A 20,639-nucleotide genomic window follows, 5' to 3' on the forward strand; every position below is an offset into this window, starting at 1 on the left:
GCTTCTTTCATACACTTATGGGACAACATATATGTGCTGTGCTTCTAACTGTAAGCAAGAATCTGGCTTCTTTCTGGGGGAAACTGTAAACCTTGGGATGGTCATTTTTATATGAATAAATTAGTACATCAGACTCAACAATTTTTTAAAAGGCAGGTTGCGCTTTGGTTAAAAGCCCACATTTAGGAAAGACATACCTTAGTTCTAAGACACTTGTTACATTTCCAGAAGGGAATATCCGCCGCACATAGTTGAAATCGCCTACATATAGACTGCCATCGATCCCACAAGCTAGCGCCACTGGGGCCAGTAGCTTGTTACCATCAGCTTGACCATTGCAACTGGGGCAGGAAATGCTGCGTCTTCGCCCATTGCCCATGATACTACTCACAACTGGAGGCTGCTGGGAGATAAACTGGTTTTCCCCATTTCCCTTGTACAGTATACCTAGAAGAAATAAAGTGCATTTTTTTCTTATGATGAAAAAGTGTAAAGGTGAAAAGCAAACATGTTCATGATTGTTTTAACTATAATTCAATGCCTGTTAGGTCTGGATTAAGACATTCTTATTTGAAGGTCCATTGGAAAGAACTGTATTCAACGACCTAGTGTAAAATATTTCATGATAAAGTACATAGGATATACACAAAAAGTGCTGTCTACTGTGAACTGAAGTCATGTCTGGTGAAAGGAACAAAAGACTAAGAAGAATTAAAACCCCAATTCTCAACCTCAGCGATGACCAGTCATGGCTGTACACTGAAATGGCCTGGGGAGCTGCCAAAAAGTATTCATGCCTGCTTCTCACCCAGAGAGACGGTGGTTTAATTTGTCTGAGGTACAGCCTTAGCCCTGAAATTTAGAAAAACTCTCCAGATGATCTTAACGTGCAACTAGGTTTGAAAACAGGCTCTACATAATATTCTTTAGGGAATAACAAGTTTGCCTAATGTTAATCAATATTGAAAATATTCAATTAATAAAAATGTGCACCAGGAATATAAATTTCTTTTGAATTTATAATTTTCTTTAAAGTTAACAAACTTTATGGAAAACAAAGGTAGAAAATATCAAACTCCAAAGCTGTTAATGATAACACAGGCTTCTTTTAACTCTACCTATGCTGTCAAAGACTATTCCTGCGTACACTCTCATCTGATAGGAGAATGCATATACATGCAGTTATTTAAAATGTCAAACATAACAAAACTGTTGTGGAAGTCCAATGTATTATTTAAAGTGAATTCTGCTTTAAGGCATGGAAGTGCCAATAATTTTATCAAGACAAAAATGCCAGTCTGCTCCTTTATGGTCTTCAGTGAAAATCGGAGAAAAGATTCCAAAGGAATGTTAAATATTTTCATAGTTAGAAATTAGATTTGAGTTGAGATTCTAATTTTATTCCTTTTGCCACTGATATATACAGATCAATGGCTCCAGTTTGGTGTGATGCACACGGGGTAGTCAGCTGCTATTGGTCCATGCATATTTTATGACACTTCTCAATGTGTTCTCATCTGTATATACTACCTGCTGCTTTCACTTTAGAGAGGCATATATTATATTTATTGAATGTTCTATGTTCCAAAGCAGTTCTCAGAGATAACAACTCTACTTCTTAGCAGATACACTGTTAAAAAAATAATCCCACGGAAGCACAATCAGGAAACTTGAGAAAGTGCTTTTTCCCCCACTTTGGGATAATTTTAAAGTGAAGAAGAAATTAGAATAATTATGTTCTCCTTATAGCTTAGCACATTTTAGGTGCATTCTGTGATTACTTTTTTAATGCTTTGCTATTTGGGTGATGTAATAATCATAGCAAATTTACATAAAGAAATCAGGGAAAATAAAACAGGTTTATTCAAATTTAAGAAAAATACGCTAAATAAGGCTAGATCACAACAAGAGATGAAATGCATTTTGCCTTGAATATTCAAAGAATGCATTAATGATATCTAAGATTCTTCTTTCTGTGATTACGTTAGTTGATAATCATGGAGCTATAATTTCCTATAAGAGCCAGTTGTGTAATTTTCATCAGAAGAATCCTACAAGGCAGACTACTGCTCTACGACATCTGATTTATTCAGTCATTACTTTGAACGACTGGCCGTTTATGCTTCTTCTCTATGATGACAGAACAGAAAGATGAACATTAGAATATTTATTTCCATGTTTCAGGGTGCCTGCACGAATAACTGTCAGCATCTATGTTTCCGTCTTCTCCCTCATGTCTTTCTATAGCTCATCCACCTTGTCATGACTACAAATCACTTTGTTTATTCAATTAGACACATGTCACTTTGGAAAGCCACTACTTGTCAAAATGTTCTTGGATACAATTCTAAACTGCAATCTGTTCACCCTGTGGCTGAGGTTATCTCACATTTAAAAATAACATATATTTTATTTTATTTATTTATTTTTGAGACGGAGTCTTGCTCTGTCGCCCAGGCTGGAGTGCAGTGGCACAATCTTGGCTCACTGCAAGCTCCGTCTCCCTGGCTCAGGTGATTCTCCTGCCTCAGCCTCCTGAGTAGCTGGGATTACAGGTGCCCACCACCATGCCTGGCTAATTTTTGTATTTTTAGTAGATATGGGGCTCCACCATGTTGGCCAGACTGGTCTGGAACTCCTGATGTCAAATGATCTGCCCACCTCAGCCTCCCAAAGTGCTGGGATTACAGGTGTGGGCCACTGTGCTCGGCCTAAATATATTTTATAATTTAGAACATTTTTTTTTTTTTTTTGAGGACAGCATTTTGGAAAGTTTGGTTTTTACATCTGCCTTGATATTTTAATAGAAGTTAACCATATGTTATTCTGGTTTAGAATATGTGTGTATTTATATTATACATACACAGAATATCTACACATTGCTGAATCCTCCTGAATATAGTATCCTGTGTTGTATCACACAATGGTAATTACAGAGGCATGGGCTTTTTAGGAGCTAAAGAGATGCCTGTAGTTTTCCTATTGATTTGTAATCTCTTTAGTGAAATCTTGTAGCTAATTGGTTATGAACTTTACCCTATATGCTCATCATAACTAAATGGCATCTAGAGACGTTTCCCCTAGTTTTGTTTGTAGAGGGCTTCTGAAGGAATACAGAAATATGTTCAAAGTGTGTGAAATATAATTTTACATAATTTCATCAAGAGCAGCTACTAGCATGTTTGGCATATGGCTTCTCATTTTAAAAGACCATGATTGAACCTTGTGCTATGAATATAACAGAATGAGACTACTACTGCTTCAGACACCACTGATGAGTTGAGAGGCTCTGAGAGAACACTGGAATCCCCTGTTTGGTCAGGAGTCCCACCTTTTCGATGTGTGCTGCATGTGGCACTAGACAGCAGCTCTGCTTAATTTGGGGTGCAAACTGAACTGCATCCTGATGTCCAGGACATAACTGGAAGGGGTGTAGAGCTTAATACACTGCTATAAAATAGTGAAGCAGGGAAGGGTTTTTCTGCTTTTTTTGTTTGTTTGTTTTTCCTTACTACTGATTTTCTCAGACTATTATTTCCTGGAGGGAAGGCACTAGCATTTTCTTCCTTTTTTTGTTTTTTGAGACAGAGTCTCACTCTGTCACTCAGGCTGGAGTACGGTGGCACGATCTTAGCTCACTGGAACCTCCGCCTCCTAGGTTCCAGCGATTTTCCCACCACAGCCTCCTGAGTTGCTGGGACGACAGGTGTGCAACACCATAAATGGTTAATTTTTGTATATTTTGTAGAGACAGGGTTTTATCATGTTGCCCAGGCTGGTCTCAAACTCCTGACGTCAAGTGATCCACCTGCTTTGGCCTCCCAAAGTGCTGAGATTACAGGCATAAGCCACTGCATCCGGTTCAGCAAGAGCATTTTCAAGCACTGGTCTGAAAACTAGTTTAGACTGCATATATTTGGAAGGTTAAAATGCACACTCTCCAACACCCACAAAAAATTGTTTTAAGGAGGAATGAACATTGAAGCAACATTAATCTGAAAAAGTGACCATTAATTATAAACATTTAATTGTACTACACTGTCAAGTCAACATTCTGAACCTTCCAAAAACCTCTGCAAAGTCAAGAGCTAGATTATTTTGTTGAGATTGTGACTTTTTTCTCTGGCTATCAGTAAAAGTAGAGTACTAGTATGATATGGTTTAGGACGGGAGGCCAAAGTATAACAGACTAACTTAAGGTCTTGCTTTTCTGGCAAAGCACCCTTTAAGTTGTCCGAGATGCAGCTAGTATGTGGGCAAAATGTTGGAAACATCGTCTAGACAACAGAATTGTGTTTCATATAAATAATATTCTTGATGAGATTAGGCTGGTCATATTTTGCAAATATTCCTCTTTTGGTTTGTGGCATCTGACACATGTTTCTTCAGAGTATATTTGCTAGCACATTATCAGGTCTACTCCTAGGAACACTTTTGCTTCTTGCTTTTTTCTCAGATTACTCATTTTTCCCCTAATATTCATCAAGTCAAGTAACAATATATGTGACCCCATTTGAGTTGCAGAATGTTTTATTTCCCTAATAGTCTAAGAAGAACCAAAAAAAAAAAAAAAAAAAAAACTAGATAATCAGAATAATTACCCAAGAATTAAAATCTACTAAAAATATTTTGGTGAAGTCACATGATTTTTTTTTCTTTATTTTAAAAACAAATTCCCCTCCCTCCATTTTTGGTAAACCTTTCTAAGTACTTTGGCTCACACCCACTGATTCACTGCGGAATGAGACACGCCAGCTGAATCTGTGCGGATGACTCCCACTCAGAGATCCTTCATTGCAACAGCAAAGTCAGCCTTTCACGTTCTGATGGGAAGATCGTTTCGGCGATGAATACATGAACATTTTAAAGTCTATTAAGAAAGTGGTATATAGTTCCCACTTCAGGCTTTTATAATCTTTAAAAATTCACCTTTATTCTTTTTCTGCCATTTCTAATCCTACAGCATGGATAGGATAAAATGTCGCTACGATCTCGTGAGTTGGAAAGTGGGTGACATTAGCTATCTATGAACAATACATTACGATGTCAGCTGTCTATGAACAAGAGCTCACCGTTCTGTACATCCAGCACGTGATGTTTATCTAATGTCCAGCCACCCATGTTGGATGCATCCAATTCATAGCCCTGCAGAATGGCAGTCCTCTTTTCCCACAGAGTCAGGTCCAAACACGACTCATACTCATATCCAACTGACACTGGAATCCAAACAAAGCACAGCTCAGCTTTCCAACTACTGGGGGAAATGCAATGTATTTTCTTACTTGGAAAAAACTGCTGTTTTCGCATCTGTGTTCTGAGACTGTATTTCCACTTATTTGTGAGCAGTTTATTTTTTAATTTAAGGAGAGTTGACCATATACAGGATTTTTTAAAAATGATCTCCAAATATTATTTTCTACTGATTTAACAGAAAATGAGTGTTTTTCTTCCCCATACCGCCCCTTCATGAGGGGTTCACAGCACAAAATAAAGTCCAGATTGGGCAGCTGGTTAAGTAATTAGATCAGTCTCAAATAGCAATTAGATAACAACTAAAAATAATGTTTGCCATCTGAATAATTAGAACTCCTTAGTTTTCAGGAGTGTTAAATTATGGAAAATATTTATGATAAGTAAGGTTCAATGGAACAAAAAAACTAGCCAGATTATGACATTATGGTGACATATTACTATCAGAAATAAACAAACTAGCCGTAATATGAATAAATCACAGATGAAAAACTTTCCAGGGTTCACAATGAAACAGGGATTTTAAAATTTAGAAAGAATGAAAGGAGAAGTGGCAACTACTGGATTGATTTGAACTAATTCAAATCCAAATTACCTATTAATTTCAGAGCACAATGTTCTATTTTAAGGTAAAAACTAATTAAAACAAAAACATATCATTCTTCAGTTTTTGATGCTCTGAGCTTGAAGCTATACTATATACCTAATCTCTTTCTCTCGTGTCTCAACACGTCACACTTTGATCGCATTGTCCAGTCATTCAATAAAACAACTGGTTTGACTGTCCTTTCACTGAATGAACTGGCCCTTCTAGTGAAAACAGCTAATGTAATTCATGGACACAAATGTCTGCTATCCTGTGTAATATCAACATAGATATTAATATATGAAATATATTATGAAATATATGAAATTATATTATTATATAATATGAAATTATTATAATATATGAATAATATATGACATTAATATATGAAAATATATTAGTGTTAGATACAGACATGAAAACAAATAAGGAAATCCAGGGAGGTAAAATTATAAAGAGAAGAAAATGAAAAAAGAAAGGGACACAATAAGGAAAGAAACATGGGGGGAAAAGGATGTGACAAGCTGAAATGTCACTCAGAGCATTCCTCAACAACATAATTTCAGCCAGGAAAGACTGATATTTTCTTCTTGCCACATGGAGTATGTTCCTTTTCCCATCGTAGATCTAAACTAGCCGAGGTATAATATTCCTAGGACAACCTTATTCTCTTTATATTCTGTTTATCCACTGACTTCCCTAGGTTACGATTAATTTATGATAGTTCCGGCTTTGAGAAAAACTTCATTGCAGCAAAGATTTATATGGAACTTACCTACAGCTTCAGATAGACCATAGACCTTCTGATTATATGCATCTGTTTTATCCCATATGAAAGTATAGGCCAAGTTTGGTGAGGCAGGAAACCACTTTTGGAAGAGTCTTCCTACTACAGCTACCATAAGATGAACCTTCATTAAATTAAATGGAATAATAGACTGGGTCATGGTGATCTTGAGAACTGACTTATACCCTGCAGCTCTGGAACTCAGGTAGGAGAGTTTCAAATCTGTTCCTGGAATTGTAGTTTCCTCGTGGAGTACCTAAGTTTGAATAAAGCAGAAGTTTCAAACTGTGATCAGGTATGACTATTAAAGAAAATGTATTTATGTAGTATATATTCACTATATTTGTGAATAGTGACTCTTTGTGTCTTAGTGTAGTTACTCTTAAAGACAATGTGCTTATTTTAGTTGCTTTCGGACAACTAAAGTAAGACACAAAAGAATCACTATTCACAAATATGCATTTGAGCTGTTATCTTATTCAATAATTAAAAATAACTCTGCTGCCAGCCCAAATGTCTCTTCCTAAAAGCCTCTTGTCATTTATTCTGAGTTAATCATACCTCGGGTGCTACTCTTCACATGGGAAGCACTGTGACTGCTTCATCAGGCTGACATGCACTGACTCGTTAGTGTAGTAGTCACAGTGGATTCTCACTAACCCATCTTTCACCCCATCACCCTGGAGAATTAGAGCAGACATTTGTAAGATGGTTAGCTTGGAACAGGGATGCAGTCTAGGCCAAAGATCTGGCCTGTGCCAGCTGGCTCATTTAGGGACTAAACCAATACTATAGCCTCATCAGCTGGCTGGTCACAGTCTATAAAGACAGTAAGGATAACAAAAAAGACTCAATCATTTGGGTTAAAGTGTAGCAAATTCCATATCCATGTTGAGAGGTAATATAATAATAGCACCTTGTCATAATTAAAGATTGAGCTCCAACTTACCATGGGTTTTTGATATGATGGTAAATTAGATAATATTTTAAAGCTCCATAAAAATTATCCTAGAGAGAAACTAATATGTTATTAAATGCACACAGAACCTATCAATTCACACTTTTTTATTTGAAACTGGACTGTAAAAATGAATATAATTATGTGCATAAGAATTATCTCCTTTACAAATTAAAAAAGATTATACTCTTAACCCCACAGATTTCCAGTGTGACTAGCTCCGTGAATGCCGACAACATTTATATTAACAAATGCAAAATACATTATGCCAAAACATTACTTATTTTGAAAAATGTACTTCATGTGGCATATACAGTTTTTCTAAAGAGTTCAGATTCTCTTTACCAAGCTCCTGTTAGTTTGATGAATAAGAACAGCTCTTCCTGGGCTTTCCACATATGCTGTAAGTGCAAGGCTATCTGTGTTCAAGAACGTGCACCAGGAATTCACTACTTTCTCCACGAAGAATTAAACAGTACTCTCAAAGGCTTCCTCATATTGCCTTATCAAGATTCATTATTCAGACAGAAACGGCTGCCTTTTCATGTTGGAAAGATCTTAGAATACTGATCCAGTGTTCAGCAATGTCTCCCCTTTCCCCAACACCTCCACATAGAACAGTTAAAGATGATGTGTATCTGCCATCTCCAGACTTTAATAACTTCAGTAAAACCCTCCAAGACCCCTTGTACTGAGGGTGGAGCTGTCAGCTTCAATATAAACAATCACACAGTTGGAAGTAGCACAAATGAATGGACGAAGGAAACTTCCATTCTGGCCTGTCAGTCGGTGTTGGCATGAAGATGGACGCGATGTGGTACAGTACAGTAAGAGGCATTTCTAATGTAGAGTAAGAGGCATTTCTAATGTAGAGTAAGAGGCATTTCTAATGTAGATACACAAATTTATTACCATTGGAGTTTTCCTTCAAACATGCTGACTGAATTCAGCCACAAAACGGCCTTAAGCAAAATAGTTTACAAACATATAGAAACTGTGTAGACCTGGGGAAACCATTAAATTTAAGGCTGAGGGTACTTCTGTAAGACTGTAGGTTGTTAGGGTGAAGGGTTTAAAGATAACTCATTGTTCTCCCATAATCAGTGAAATATCAATGAGTTAGTTCGAAAAATAGATTCGGTGACTCCAGAATGGTCCTGATAATATGTGATTTAACCCTAAAGCCCATCATTTGCTTCCTCTTATTTTCAAAATAATTTCCCATCCATTTGATAGGTCTTCCACGAGTAAGGGACTCTCTTATGAATATTATATGCATTTCCTGTGACCTTCCAGAAGCTGCCTCTCTATTTCAAAATATCATGTGTTATACTGGATTTTAGTATCTGTAATTCTGTTCATTAAAGCATGTGTTTCTCTGATGTAATTTAACTTGACCATGTTATTGAGCATTAGAAGGAAAGGTAAATCCAGCGAAAGTGGGAAAATAAACCATCAGGACGACTTTTGCCAGCTGCGTGAGCTGTAAATCCTATTCCTGATCCTGTTCAACATTCGGTTAGGAACCATGTCCTGCCAATTCTATCTTCCAGTCCCTGTCTAATGTGTTCCCTCTTCCTCATTTCCACTACCATTGTGACTGCAAGGCCCTCTCCATCTGAGCCCTGGATACGCATGGATATACACTTCACAAGAAGAGCCTGTTCACTCATTTCTCTCTTCTCTCAATATCGTCTGCACTTCTATCAAGTGTGTTTTGCCACTTGAGTTAACTTTAGAGAAATGCTGAAAAAACTCCACTGGGGCCTGGGTTCCACATCACCTAAAGAATTCAAGGTCTCCACTGGATTGCGCCTCAGGGCCATTTATAAACGGGTCCTGGGGTCATCTTCTGCCTCCTTCCCCATTATCCCCTCCACAACATGACTTGTTTTTGCCACTCCACTGTTGCTTACACACCTTCAATCTGAAACATGCTTTCCTCCCTCTAGCCTAATCCTTGTTTAAGACCAAACTCCTCAGTCATTCTTTCTTTGGCTTACTCAGGAATTGACCTCTCCTTTGAACTTCTATGATTTTTCATTAAAATCTTTATCGTATTTAGAATGGCAGGATGCATGTCTTATTCTTCTTTTTATCCTAGTAAAGTACCTTGTACACAGTAGGCTCTCAGTACATTTTTACGAAATATTTGCCTACTGCATGAATGAATGCAGAAAAGACTCCATGTATTCATGGAATTGTTGACTATCTGAAACCCATTTTAATGTCCTAGTTGGCTAAAAATTTGACACCTCAGACAGATACTGACTCTAGGTAAAGTCTATTTTAGGACTGACTATGAAGTCTAGAGTTCTTGCAAGATGGGCCTGGGGAGGAAGTATTAAATTGATTGAGGTTACAATGAACTTCTTAAAGTTTTAGCTCAAAGTTGGCTTGACCATTTCCCAAGGAATCCCTGAGGTGTTGCCACTGCAACATCTTTGCCTGTGAGCCCTTTTGCTTTTTGTTATCCCAGACCTTTCTGGCTCACCTCTTGCAGTCTCTATCTGTACTCCCTCCCTAGGTGATCTCCCCCAGTGCTTTATATTTACATGCAAATGACTCCCAAATTTACCTCTTTAGTTTCAACCTCTTTCCTGGACTCTACTCTTCCATGTCTACTTCTACCCTCAAAGACTTTTGTCCAAGTCACCAAAATTTCTCCTGTGGACAACTGAAGTTGCTTCCTAACTGGTCTCCTTGTTTCCACCCTTGCCCAATATAGAATACTCTCAGCACAGAAGTTCCTTAAAGGAGGAAATCAGTGAGTGTTACCGCTCTGCTTAGACACCTTCAATGGCTTCCAATTCTTGAAGAGTGATTTTTGCCATGGTCTTCAACGGCTTGTGATTTATTGACTGCTGCCTTCACTCCAGCCATGCCGTCTGTCCTTTTTGCCACTCCTTGAACAAGCCAAAAATCCCCTTCTATTTTCAGGGCTTGTTCTTTTACTTGCTTAAAGCTTGTGCTGAAATGTCACCTTATTGAAGAGATTTTCTCAAACTCTACTACATAAGATCATACCTCTATCCACTGTCCCCTGCTTTATTATTTTTTGGTAAGTCTTATCGCAACCTGATGTATTTCTGTTGACTGCCTCTCTCCACTCATGAGTTGGGAAGCTCAGTGAGAGCAGGTACCTCATCTGAGTGGTTTACTGCTTTGTTCCCACATAACAGCACCTGGTACAGAACAGGTGTTCAATAAATATGTGGAGAGTGAATATGACAAAGCTGCTATGTGCTAGTGTATTTTAACGACCTCAGATTTTTCCTTACCTCTTTACAAATACAGTCTATTATTATTATACACATATTTTTGAAACATGGTCTCACTCCTGGCGCCCAGGCTGGAGTGCAGTGGGACTCATGGTTCATGCAGCCTTGACCTCCCTGGGCTGAAGTGATCCTCCCACCTCTGCCTCCTGAGTAGCTGGGACTACAGGTGCATGTCATCACACCTGGCTAACTTTTTGTATATTTTATAGACACACGGTTTTGTCATGTTGCCCAGGTTGGTCTCAAATTCTTGGGCTCAATCCATCCTCCTGCCTTGGCCTCCCAAAGTGCTAGAATTATAGTAGTGAGCCACGCCGCCTGGCAAAGTCCATTATTATTATACCTAATGTCCTGCTTGTAAGATCTGAAAGTTATTTCTAACTGGAAACATGTGGGATGGAACACAATCCTCAGATGTTTCAGTAGATGAAACGAATGGGGAACGCATGGCTATTCCTTAGAAAGTTATATTAATGAATATTTTCTGTCAAAACTACCTTTTCCAAAACACTTTTTACTTACAACAATAATTAAACAGTAAGTTATTGAGACTAACAGCCATGTGCAATAGTGAGTGGTGTCAGTAGCACTTGGTACGATGTCAGTCAAGCTGTCAGGTACATTTAGACACTAAAGTTTTTTTTCAATAAATAAATAAATGAGGAAAGACATTATTAGTGATTGAGTTGAAGCTATATTTTCATTTGACTATTACTAATAAATATGTAAGATATAGCCTGAAGAAAAAGTATTTTGTTTGAGTAGATCTTTGAGAAATAACTAGATAAGCCAGGCACGGTGGCTCACGTCTGTAATCCCAGCACTTTGGGAGGTGGGTGGATCACGAGGTCAGGAGATCGAGACCATCCTGGCTAACAGGGTGAAATCCCATCTCTACTAAAAATACAAAGATTAGCTGGGCGTGGTGGTGGGCGCTTGTAGTCCCAGCTACTTGGGAGGCTGAGGCAGGACAATGGCATGAACCCAGGAGGCGGAGCTGGCAGTGAGATCGCGCCACTGCACTCCAGCCTGGGTGACAGAGTGAGACTCCATCTCAAAAAAAAAAAAAAAAAGAAAGAAATAACTAGATATCCTACTATAACAATAGCTACTCTAGGACACACACACACACTATAATTCATTCTATAGAATTACTTAAAGATAACACTGGAATTCTATAATCCATGGTTTTTTTTTTTTTTTTTTTTTTGAGACAGGGTCTCACTGTGTCGCCCAGGCTGGAGTGCAGTAGTGCGATCTCAGCTTACTGCAAGCTCTGCCTCCCTGGTTCAAGTGATTCTCCTGCCTCAGCCTCCCAAGTAGCTGGGACTACAGGCGCTCATCACCATGCCTGGCTAATTTTTTTTTTTTTGTATTTTTAGTAGAGATGGGGTTTTATTATGGTGGCCAAGCTGATCTTGAACTCCTGACCTCATGATCTGCCTGCCTCGGCCTCCCAAAGCGCTGGGATTACAGGTGTGAGCCACTGTGCCTGGCCTCTATAACCTATTTTTAAGATTTCTGGCAAAACATGATCTGAAGATCTTGTAGTTACAAGTACTGCCTGTGAGAATATTTTACCTGTGTTTCGGGAATGATGGGACTGTCTTCAGGAGAAGATCTGAAAAAGGTGGATAAAGGTGATGACACAATGATGGGATTTGGCCTCACGAATCCACTCAGATCACAGCTGGGAATGTCATTCTCTTCTTTCTTCATGACTAGGGTATCCATCACATAAAAGACATTCCATGGAATCCACACAGTATGATACTGAGTGAGGAATGGGGATCGTTCAAACACCAAAGTGAGAGAGGCCCCACCATTTGCCACCAAGTCAAACCTAAGAAAAAACAAAGTCTGCTTAGTGAATTGTCTGGATCCCACAGAACTACCAACACACCTCTCCTTAAGTTAATATGCTTTATAAGGAAAATCAACTTTTTCTCCCAACTTTTATATGAAATAGTTTCAGATGTATAGGAATATTCCCAGAGTTATACAATAAATACTCATATGCCCCATGTGTATTCACCAAGTTCACCAACTTTTTTTTTCAAATTTGCTTTCCATGGACTCTTGTTTCGGAACCATGTGAGCTCAAGTTATAGACTTTATAAAATATTATCCCTAAAGATTTCAACATGCATCTGCTGAGACAAAGAGCATTCTCCCACAAAACTACAGTACTATCACCATGCCTTAGAAAATAAAATCAACTTTTGAAGTATGTGCGTATATGACTTTACATCTCTGCCATATGTACTGTCACAAGTTTCTAGAGTCTAAAAGTTGCTGCATTTCCACATTAAAAAGGACAATCAAACATGACAGTGGTACAGGAAGATCTAGTTTTTATATTTCAAATCCTTCAGAGACAGTATGATGGGACTAACTCACATTCCATCCTGGCGGGTAATAGTATATCCATATTCTGGGTAATGGAAAAACGAGACATTTACTCCAATAAGTGGAGTTCCATCAGCAGTCAGTACTTGGCCTCTGATGACAGATGCAAGGCTGTTGGAGAAGTAGAAGAATGAGAATGAACATCTGTCTTTTCAGGCCAACATTATCATGATTTATAGATAATTCAACCTAAGGATAAAATAACACTATTCTATGCAATCAATCGTTATTCACAAAAACCAGACCTGAAATACTCCCAAGACAATGTCCCTTTTAATTCAGTGTAATTCATATTCTTTAAATGCCTTCTGTTTATCCTGGGTTTTAATTTGTGGCAATCTGTTTTTCGGAGTGTTATCAAGACTGATAATTTAGAGATGAATTTTTAAAATGATAAACTCTGTGCTTTTTTCATAAGTCATATACATGGTGCTCACATGAAGAAAAGTAGACTTTCCAATTAATTCTGAGGCAATCAGTAAATCTTCAGGGACCAAGAAGTATAAGATTTAAGGGGGCAATAAGGAACATTTGTACAACAACTTTTAATCAACTGCTGGCTATAACTGCATTAATGCTGTTAAATTACTGCAGACCCAGGAGTTCTGCTGTAAATCATCTTCTTTTGCTCAGTGAGACACAAGACACCTGCTTTCACTTACTGGTTTATTTTCAGGTCATTACTGCTCTGTAAAGCACCAGTCAAACAGCTTATGCAATCTTACTGCCATGCCGTCAGCAGTTCCATTACATTAATTCATAATTTATATCATTTAGTAAGCTCAGCTAAAAAAAAAAAGGGCACTTCTGTTTTGCCTTTTGGGGTTTTTTCATTGCTTCTTTTGAAACATTTCCAACTATGCCAACAAAATCAACTAGTTAAATGAAGATGTATTGACTCTTTAATGTAATGTCCTGTTATGTCTCAGGCACTGAAATTCACAAAGTATGTGAACTGTGTTAAAAATGCTTGAAATGCAAAGTTTGGTGAGGACTTTGCAGAAAGAGGAAAAACTGTATTTAAAAAACTGCAGTTTCCTCAAGCTCACAGTCATGAGTATTTCACATAAAGTATATGTAACTGTTGATAACATCATTACAAATCTACATACAGAAAAGAAGCATTAACCTCTTATTGAAAGGACTTTCTCCAGGTATAACATGGGTGCTATCAGATCCTATAAGAAAACTGACTCGATCATAAAAGGATTTGGCAGCTTGCTGAGAAGGCGACTGAAGGCTTTGGCTAATGATGTCCTGAGGATCCGGCAGGCCCCGACAATAGGGCTGATTCTGGCAGGAACTCTGTAGGCAGCAGTCGGGATCCATGCAGTCAATGAGTCCATCTGTAGAGAGAAATGTTCCCCAGTAAGGGAATTTTCCTTTTGATGCCATAATGTAGAATCAGTTTTGTTTCTTGACTGTTTTTTTTTTCACATCAAGTGATTTTCCACTGACTATCTGATAGTAATTTCTACGAGGCATACTTTTTGAAACCAGAAGAAACAGAAATACAACACAGTCATATGCCACATAATGACAGACCGCATATAAAAGGGTGGTCCCATAGATAATAATGCTGTATTTTTATGGTACCTTTTCTATGTTTAGATACACAAATACCACCGTGTTACAACTGCCTCAGTATTCAGTAGAGTAACATGCTATACAGATGAGTAGCCTAGGAGTGTAGTAGGCTGTGTCATCTGGATTTGCGTGAGTGCACACCACGATGCCCCCACCATGATGAAATTGCTTGACAACACCTATCTCAGAACGTATCCCCATCATTACGTGACATATAAATCTACTTGCATCTGCGTTCACGGAGAGTAAATATTTGGATTAGAGATGGCTGAAAAGAATCGTATAATGTTTGTTCTGAGTAAGAAATAAAAAATTAGTGATTAGAACAATCTATTAGTAGTAGTATGAAGGCATATGGATTAGTTATAAGTAAAGCTACTCAAATATCCTATATTTTAGAGACAATGCACTAGGAGTTAGCACAGTGTGTATGGTAAACAGGAATCTATGTAGGATGAAGCTCTAAAATTTGGGAGAGGGTCAGAAAGTGAAGTTTATGAAGTGTAGCAAACACAAATCAATATAAAATGAATGAGACTAGCCAACCACCTTTCAATAAAATAGCTCTTCTGGCGGGTGTAGTGGCTCACACCTGTAATCCCAGCACTTTGGGAGGCTGAGGCAGGCATATCACCTGAGGTCAGGAGCTCGAGACCAGCCTGGCCAACATGGTGAAATCCCATCTCTAAAATTAGCCAGGTGTGGTGGCAGGTGCCTGTAGTCCCAGCTACTCAGGAGGCTGAAGCAGGAGAATCACTTGAACCCAGGAGGTGGAGGCTGTAGTGAGCCGAGATTGCACCACTGCGCTCCAGCCTGGGCAACAGAGCACAACTCTGTCTCAACAACAACAAACAACAACAACAACAACAACAACAACAACAACAACAAATAGCTCTTCTGAGGAAGGTTAAGTGTGTTCCAGATAAAATCAGGCATTTCCCAAATTTTAAACAAGGACTCCTAGAATACACCGACTAAAATGGAGGTATTAATTAAAATGTGGTAAATGTAAATCGGCCATAATATTAGAAATAATAAGAAATCCATCATGAAAAACTGACCTATAGTATTGATGACATAAAGAGAATAATGGATGAGAAGAATTTGCCAGTGCTTTCTCCAGGAACATCAAAAGGAAACTACACTCAATGGCCCATGTAAGTATTCTGTTTAAAAGCTATAACCATCCATTAGCAGTTGAGTGTTTCAAGTTATGATCATTTGATAACATTATCCTTTAAGGTCAGGCTTTACTGACCAGTTGAAAAACATGAATTTTTTTTTTTTTTTGACTTGAGTCTTCCTCTGTCACCCAGCCTGGAGTGCAGTGGCATGATCTCAGCTCACTGCAACCTCTGCCTAACTGGTTCAAGTGATTCTCCTGCCTCAGCCTCCTGAGTAGCTGGAACTACAGGCACCTGCCACATGCCTGGCTAATTTTTGTATTTTTACTAGAGACGGGGGTCTTACCATTTTGGCCAGGCTGGTCTCGAACTCCAGACCTCAAGTGATCCACCTGCCTAGGCCTCTCAAAGTGCTGGGATTATAGGCTCAGCCACTGAGCCCAGCTGAAAACATGAACTTTTATCTCCTTGGTAATTACATTTATTGGTATTGATTAATAAAAATATCAGTTTCTGAAGACTTTAATCTTAGGAGAACTGACAAAATAGTTTTAAAATCTTCCAACTGAAGTATCAAGTGTGGGTATGACTCTGATAGCAAGCTCAGCTGAAAATATCTAGACGACCATTATGTTTTATTTACACAATTAAAAAAAAAATCTTTTTTTTTTTTTTTAAACTATCCTAGCCATTGATTTATGTTAGGCTATTCTTATTAATAGAATATTAGCTTGCCCCTTCATTATTTGACAGCAAACTGAGATAAAAGAAAACAGACAAAGTTGAATTAAATTGCCCACTCTAAAAGGCAGGTCAGCAACAACACAGGTAAGGTAAGAAACAGGACGTGAGGAGGCCTGGCTCAGCACGTCACTTTGGCCATCTGAAAAAGACATGTAGTGGACACTGTTCTTTCCCGGACCCATTTCCCTTTCTCTGGGCAAGAGATGAAACTTTTTGTTTGCGTATCCGGCCTTCCCCAGCTCTCAGGCCATGTGCATAACCTTCACTTCGTGTTTGGTTCAGAAATGTTCAGGTGACCTAACATGTCTAACAAGAGTGAATTTCAGGAACAATCTAAAAAGAGATTCTTCCCCCTCAACCAGGCTTGATCTGTGAGGCTGTGTGGCTGGGATTGCTGCAGCCGCCTTGCTGCCGTTATAGAAACTGCTGGGAATGGAGTCACCCCCAGGCAAGCAGAGCAAGGGCTGGAGGAAAAACTAACAGGTCAGATACAGACACAAAAACCTTTGAGGTTTTTGCCAGAAGCTGTACTTGACCTCCTGGGCTTTTTAGTTATAGAAATGAAGGCATTCCCTTTTTCCTTAAGTCTGTTTGAATTAAATTTTCTGTCACCTGAAACTGACAGAGACCTACCTAGCTTATCAGAGACAGTAACTAAAAATCTCTTCACTAAGTTGGGGGGAGTGGGGAAAGGCTTAATAAGTGAATACCTGAATTAAATTTATGAAGTTGGACCCTTTTCACACTAATAGTTTAAGTTTTTTGTAACCATAATTTCCATACACATGAACATGTGTGGGTCAGGATTTCTGATAAGCAGATCTGATGACACAAGGTTTCCTGATAGTATATATATTTTCATGTCTGTTATATTTCTAAGATAATGAGTTGTTAATCATTTGAAACTGCATGTTTATTTCTCTGGAAAAAACTAAAATCATGTTTTAAGATAATCAAGCCGGGCGTAGTAGCTCACACCTGTAATCCCAGCACTTTGGGAGGCTGAGGCGGGTGGATCACCTGAGGTAAGGAATTCGAGACCAGCCTGGCCAACATGGTGAAACCCCATCTCTACTAAAAATACAAAAAAATTAGAGGGGCATGGTGGTGGCTGCCTATAGTCCCAGCTACTTGGGAGGCTGAGGCAGGAGAATTGCTTGAACCCAGGAGGTGGAGGTTGCAGTGAGCCGAGATCGCACCACTACACTTCAGTCTGGGTGACAGAGCAAGACTCCATCTCAAAGCAAAAAAAAAAAAAAAAAAAAAAAAAGAAAATCAAATGAAACTGAATGTGAAAATTTCATATACATTTATCAAAATATTACTTTCCTAGGCAAAAGGGCATGAAGATGAAAAATGCATAAATATTTCTCAATATTTCTAGTGGAAGAAAGACAACAGTGCGCTGTTGGCTTATTTTTCATGAGGATATATAATAATAATGTAAAACATTTTTCCTCCCTCTCTCTAAAAGAAATAGAAGCATAGTTGTTAAGACTTGGACTTCTGAAGTAGTGGACTGTAGATCTACTGCTCCCATATCATTTCTGGCTTCAAAAAAACAATTAGCTAGGCACAGTGGCTCACGCCTATAATCCCAGCACTTTGGGAGGCCGAGATGGGAGGATCACTTGAGCCCAGTAATTCAAGACAGGCCTGGGTAACATAGCGAGACCCTATCTCTACAAAAAGTTAGAAAACTTAGCCAGGTACGGTGGTGTGCACCTGAAGTCCCAGCTATTTGGGAGGCTGGGGTGGGAGGACCACTTGAGCCCAGGAGTTCGAGGCTGCAGTGAAGGATGATCCCACCGCTGTGCTCCAGCCTGGGTGACAGGGAGAGAACCTGTTTCAAAAAAAAAAAAAAAAATAACAAAAACCCAAAATAGCAAACAAACGAAAAAATTTTAAAAACTTCAACCTTTGCATCCCAATCATAGTTATATGCTGATGTTTATGGGGAATCTTTCAAATGTGTTTTATGATATGGTACCTTTAGTTCTTACTTGATGGATTTAGAATGGGTGCATATGCTTGGGAGAGTAACAACACAAATATCTGATATTCTTGCAGGTTTTCCCTTGTAGTCATTCTTCAACAAAAGTAGGAAAGACTCAATAGGAAACGTATTTCCAAATATTATATTTTATCTCCATTAATCTGGTAAATTAAGGGTTACGTGCTCCTTACCCTCTTCTCCCCCGCCATAATGCTCCCACAGTGACTTCCCTTAGGCAATAGATGGTACAGTTGCCAAAGAGGAATGCTCAAATTTAGTCATTCATCTTTGTTAGTTTATAAAAAGCAAATGTACATCTGGCATGAAGTCTGCAGGTCATAAAACTGCATGAGATTGACACTTTCTGAACTAATCAGTTGGAAATGCATTTTTACAAGCCTCTCTGCTAACATCAATCAGAGAAAGAATCTCATTTTCAACAGCCAAGGTGCAGGGACACCCTGTTTGTTATTTTTCTGCAGAGTTTATCAGTAACTTGCCCAAGCAAGTGACGGATGGTTATGAATCTGGCTTCCTATAACTTGAGAAAACATTTTTCATTTTTTGGTCTGTATTTATACAGCAGCTAAGGCTATCTAGTATAACTAAGTTGATTACCCACTTGCCCAAATGTATAGTGTAGTAAAATTGTCTTTGTGGAATAGTTTTTCAAAAATCATCGAGATTCCATTTGAGTTTCAGGAATATTAGGTTGGTTTAAATTTATATTGGTATAGAAGCCATATCTAATAGCATTAATCATAAAAATCTACATAAATCAGAAATGCTCAAAACCCGCTGAATAATAACTGCAGTGATCAGTTAAGAGCCTGTCTTTCTTCCGTTCAGGCTTTGCAATCTACGTGGTACTCTGATGTAAACTAGATCATACTGTTTATGCTTCCCTCCGCTCAGTCCTTAATATTATTGCTCTCGTTAGCTTTTCTGTCCATTATTTTTAAACATGCTCTTGTCTTTCTTTGTGCATTTTCACTGGTCTTTTACAGTGGCTGGCAAAGTTATTTTGTAGAGCCAAAGAGTAAATACATTCGGCTTTGTGGGCCATACAGTCTCTATGGCAACCGTTCAACTCTGCCTTCAATATGTCAATGAATGGGCATGAATGTGTTCCAATAAAACTATTAAGAAAATCAGGCTTTGGCTCAGAGGCCACAGTTTGCCAATCCCTGGTCCCGCTTCAAGGTCTCTATCCTGTCCTATTTCCTATTCTTTGTTACATCACTCTTGATTTTTTTTTTTTCTGGGAAATTTAAACAATATACATTTTGTTGGATTATTAAAACTCTTAACTAAAGTCTTTTCCTAGGTTACCTTCTATGCTGGCTTTATGCTGCTTGTCAATACTCTCACTTTCTTCTTTCAAGGAGCTATGGATATTTTTATTTGTTTTTCAAAATCTTGGTTTACAGAGTGGAAAAAAATTAATGACTTTTCTTTTTTACTCAAATGATAATTGATACCCACTGTCCTTCCCCACAGTATTTGGTACTTCCCCCCATGCCTCAACCTCCAAGTTTCAAGTCTGAGTTAGAAATTCCCATGTAATATTTTATTTGTGCAATTCAGAATTTTAAAAGTATACAGGTGTAACTTTTGTTATTCTTTTCATTCATATTCTGTAATATGCATGAAACAAACTGAAATATGCATTCATTTCTGGATTGGGATCATGCTAGGTTTTCCACACATTCTTGGTTGTCTACATTAGTGCTCTCCTGGTGACTTCGGACCTCATGTTCACATCATTTCAATGCTAATCATTAAAATGCTTTCTTTACTTGGTCTCCATTGCCTTCTGAGTAAAGTCACAACTCCTTAACATGGCTTATAGACCTTTTACCATATTCATTTCCTCTGCCTGGAGATCTCTAACCTTCTCTCTTACTTCTCCATATA

The 20,639-nt window shown here is 38.3% G+C and overlaps 1 protein-coding gene across 2 annotated transcripts in view; it reads right to left on the reverse strand.

Moving 5' to 3' along the window:
• Nucleotides 1–20,639, reverse strand: part of TENM3 (teneurin transmembrane protein 3) — a 489,057-nt gene that overhangs the window by 51,705 nt on the left and 416,713 nt on the right. For both annotated transcript variants that reach the window (XM_030924209.1, XM_030924200.1), the window contains exons 13-18: nt 14,401–14,617; nt 13,263–13,382; nt 12,444–12,705; nt 6,612–6,879; nt 5,073–5,216; nt 198–447 (exon numbers count right to left, since the gene is read on the reverse strand). In XM_030924209.1, coding sequence (XP_030780069.1) covers nt 198–447; nt 5,073–5,216; nt 6,612–6,879; nt 12,444–12,705; nt 13,263–13,382; nt 14,401–14,617 — 1,261 coding nt within the window. The remainder of the gene's footprint in view (nt 1–197; nt 448–5,072; nt 5,217–6,611; nt 6,880–12,443; nt 12,706–13,262; nt 13,383–14,400; nt 14,618–20,639) is intronic.

Source organism: Rhinopithecus roxellana, chromosome 2 (genome assembly GCF_007565055.1).
Source record: "Rhinopithecus roxellana isolate Shanxi Qingling chromosome 2, ASM756505v1, whole genome shotgun sequence".
In the NCBI taxonomy this organism is placed as follows: Eukaryota; Metazoa; Chordata; class Mammalia; order Primates; family Cercopithecidae; genus Rhinopithecus; species Rhinopithecus roxellana.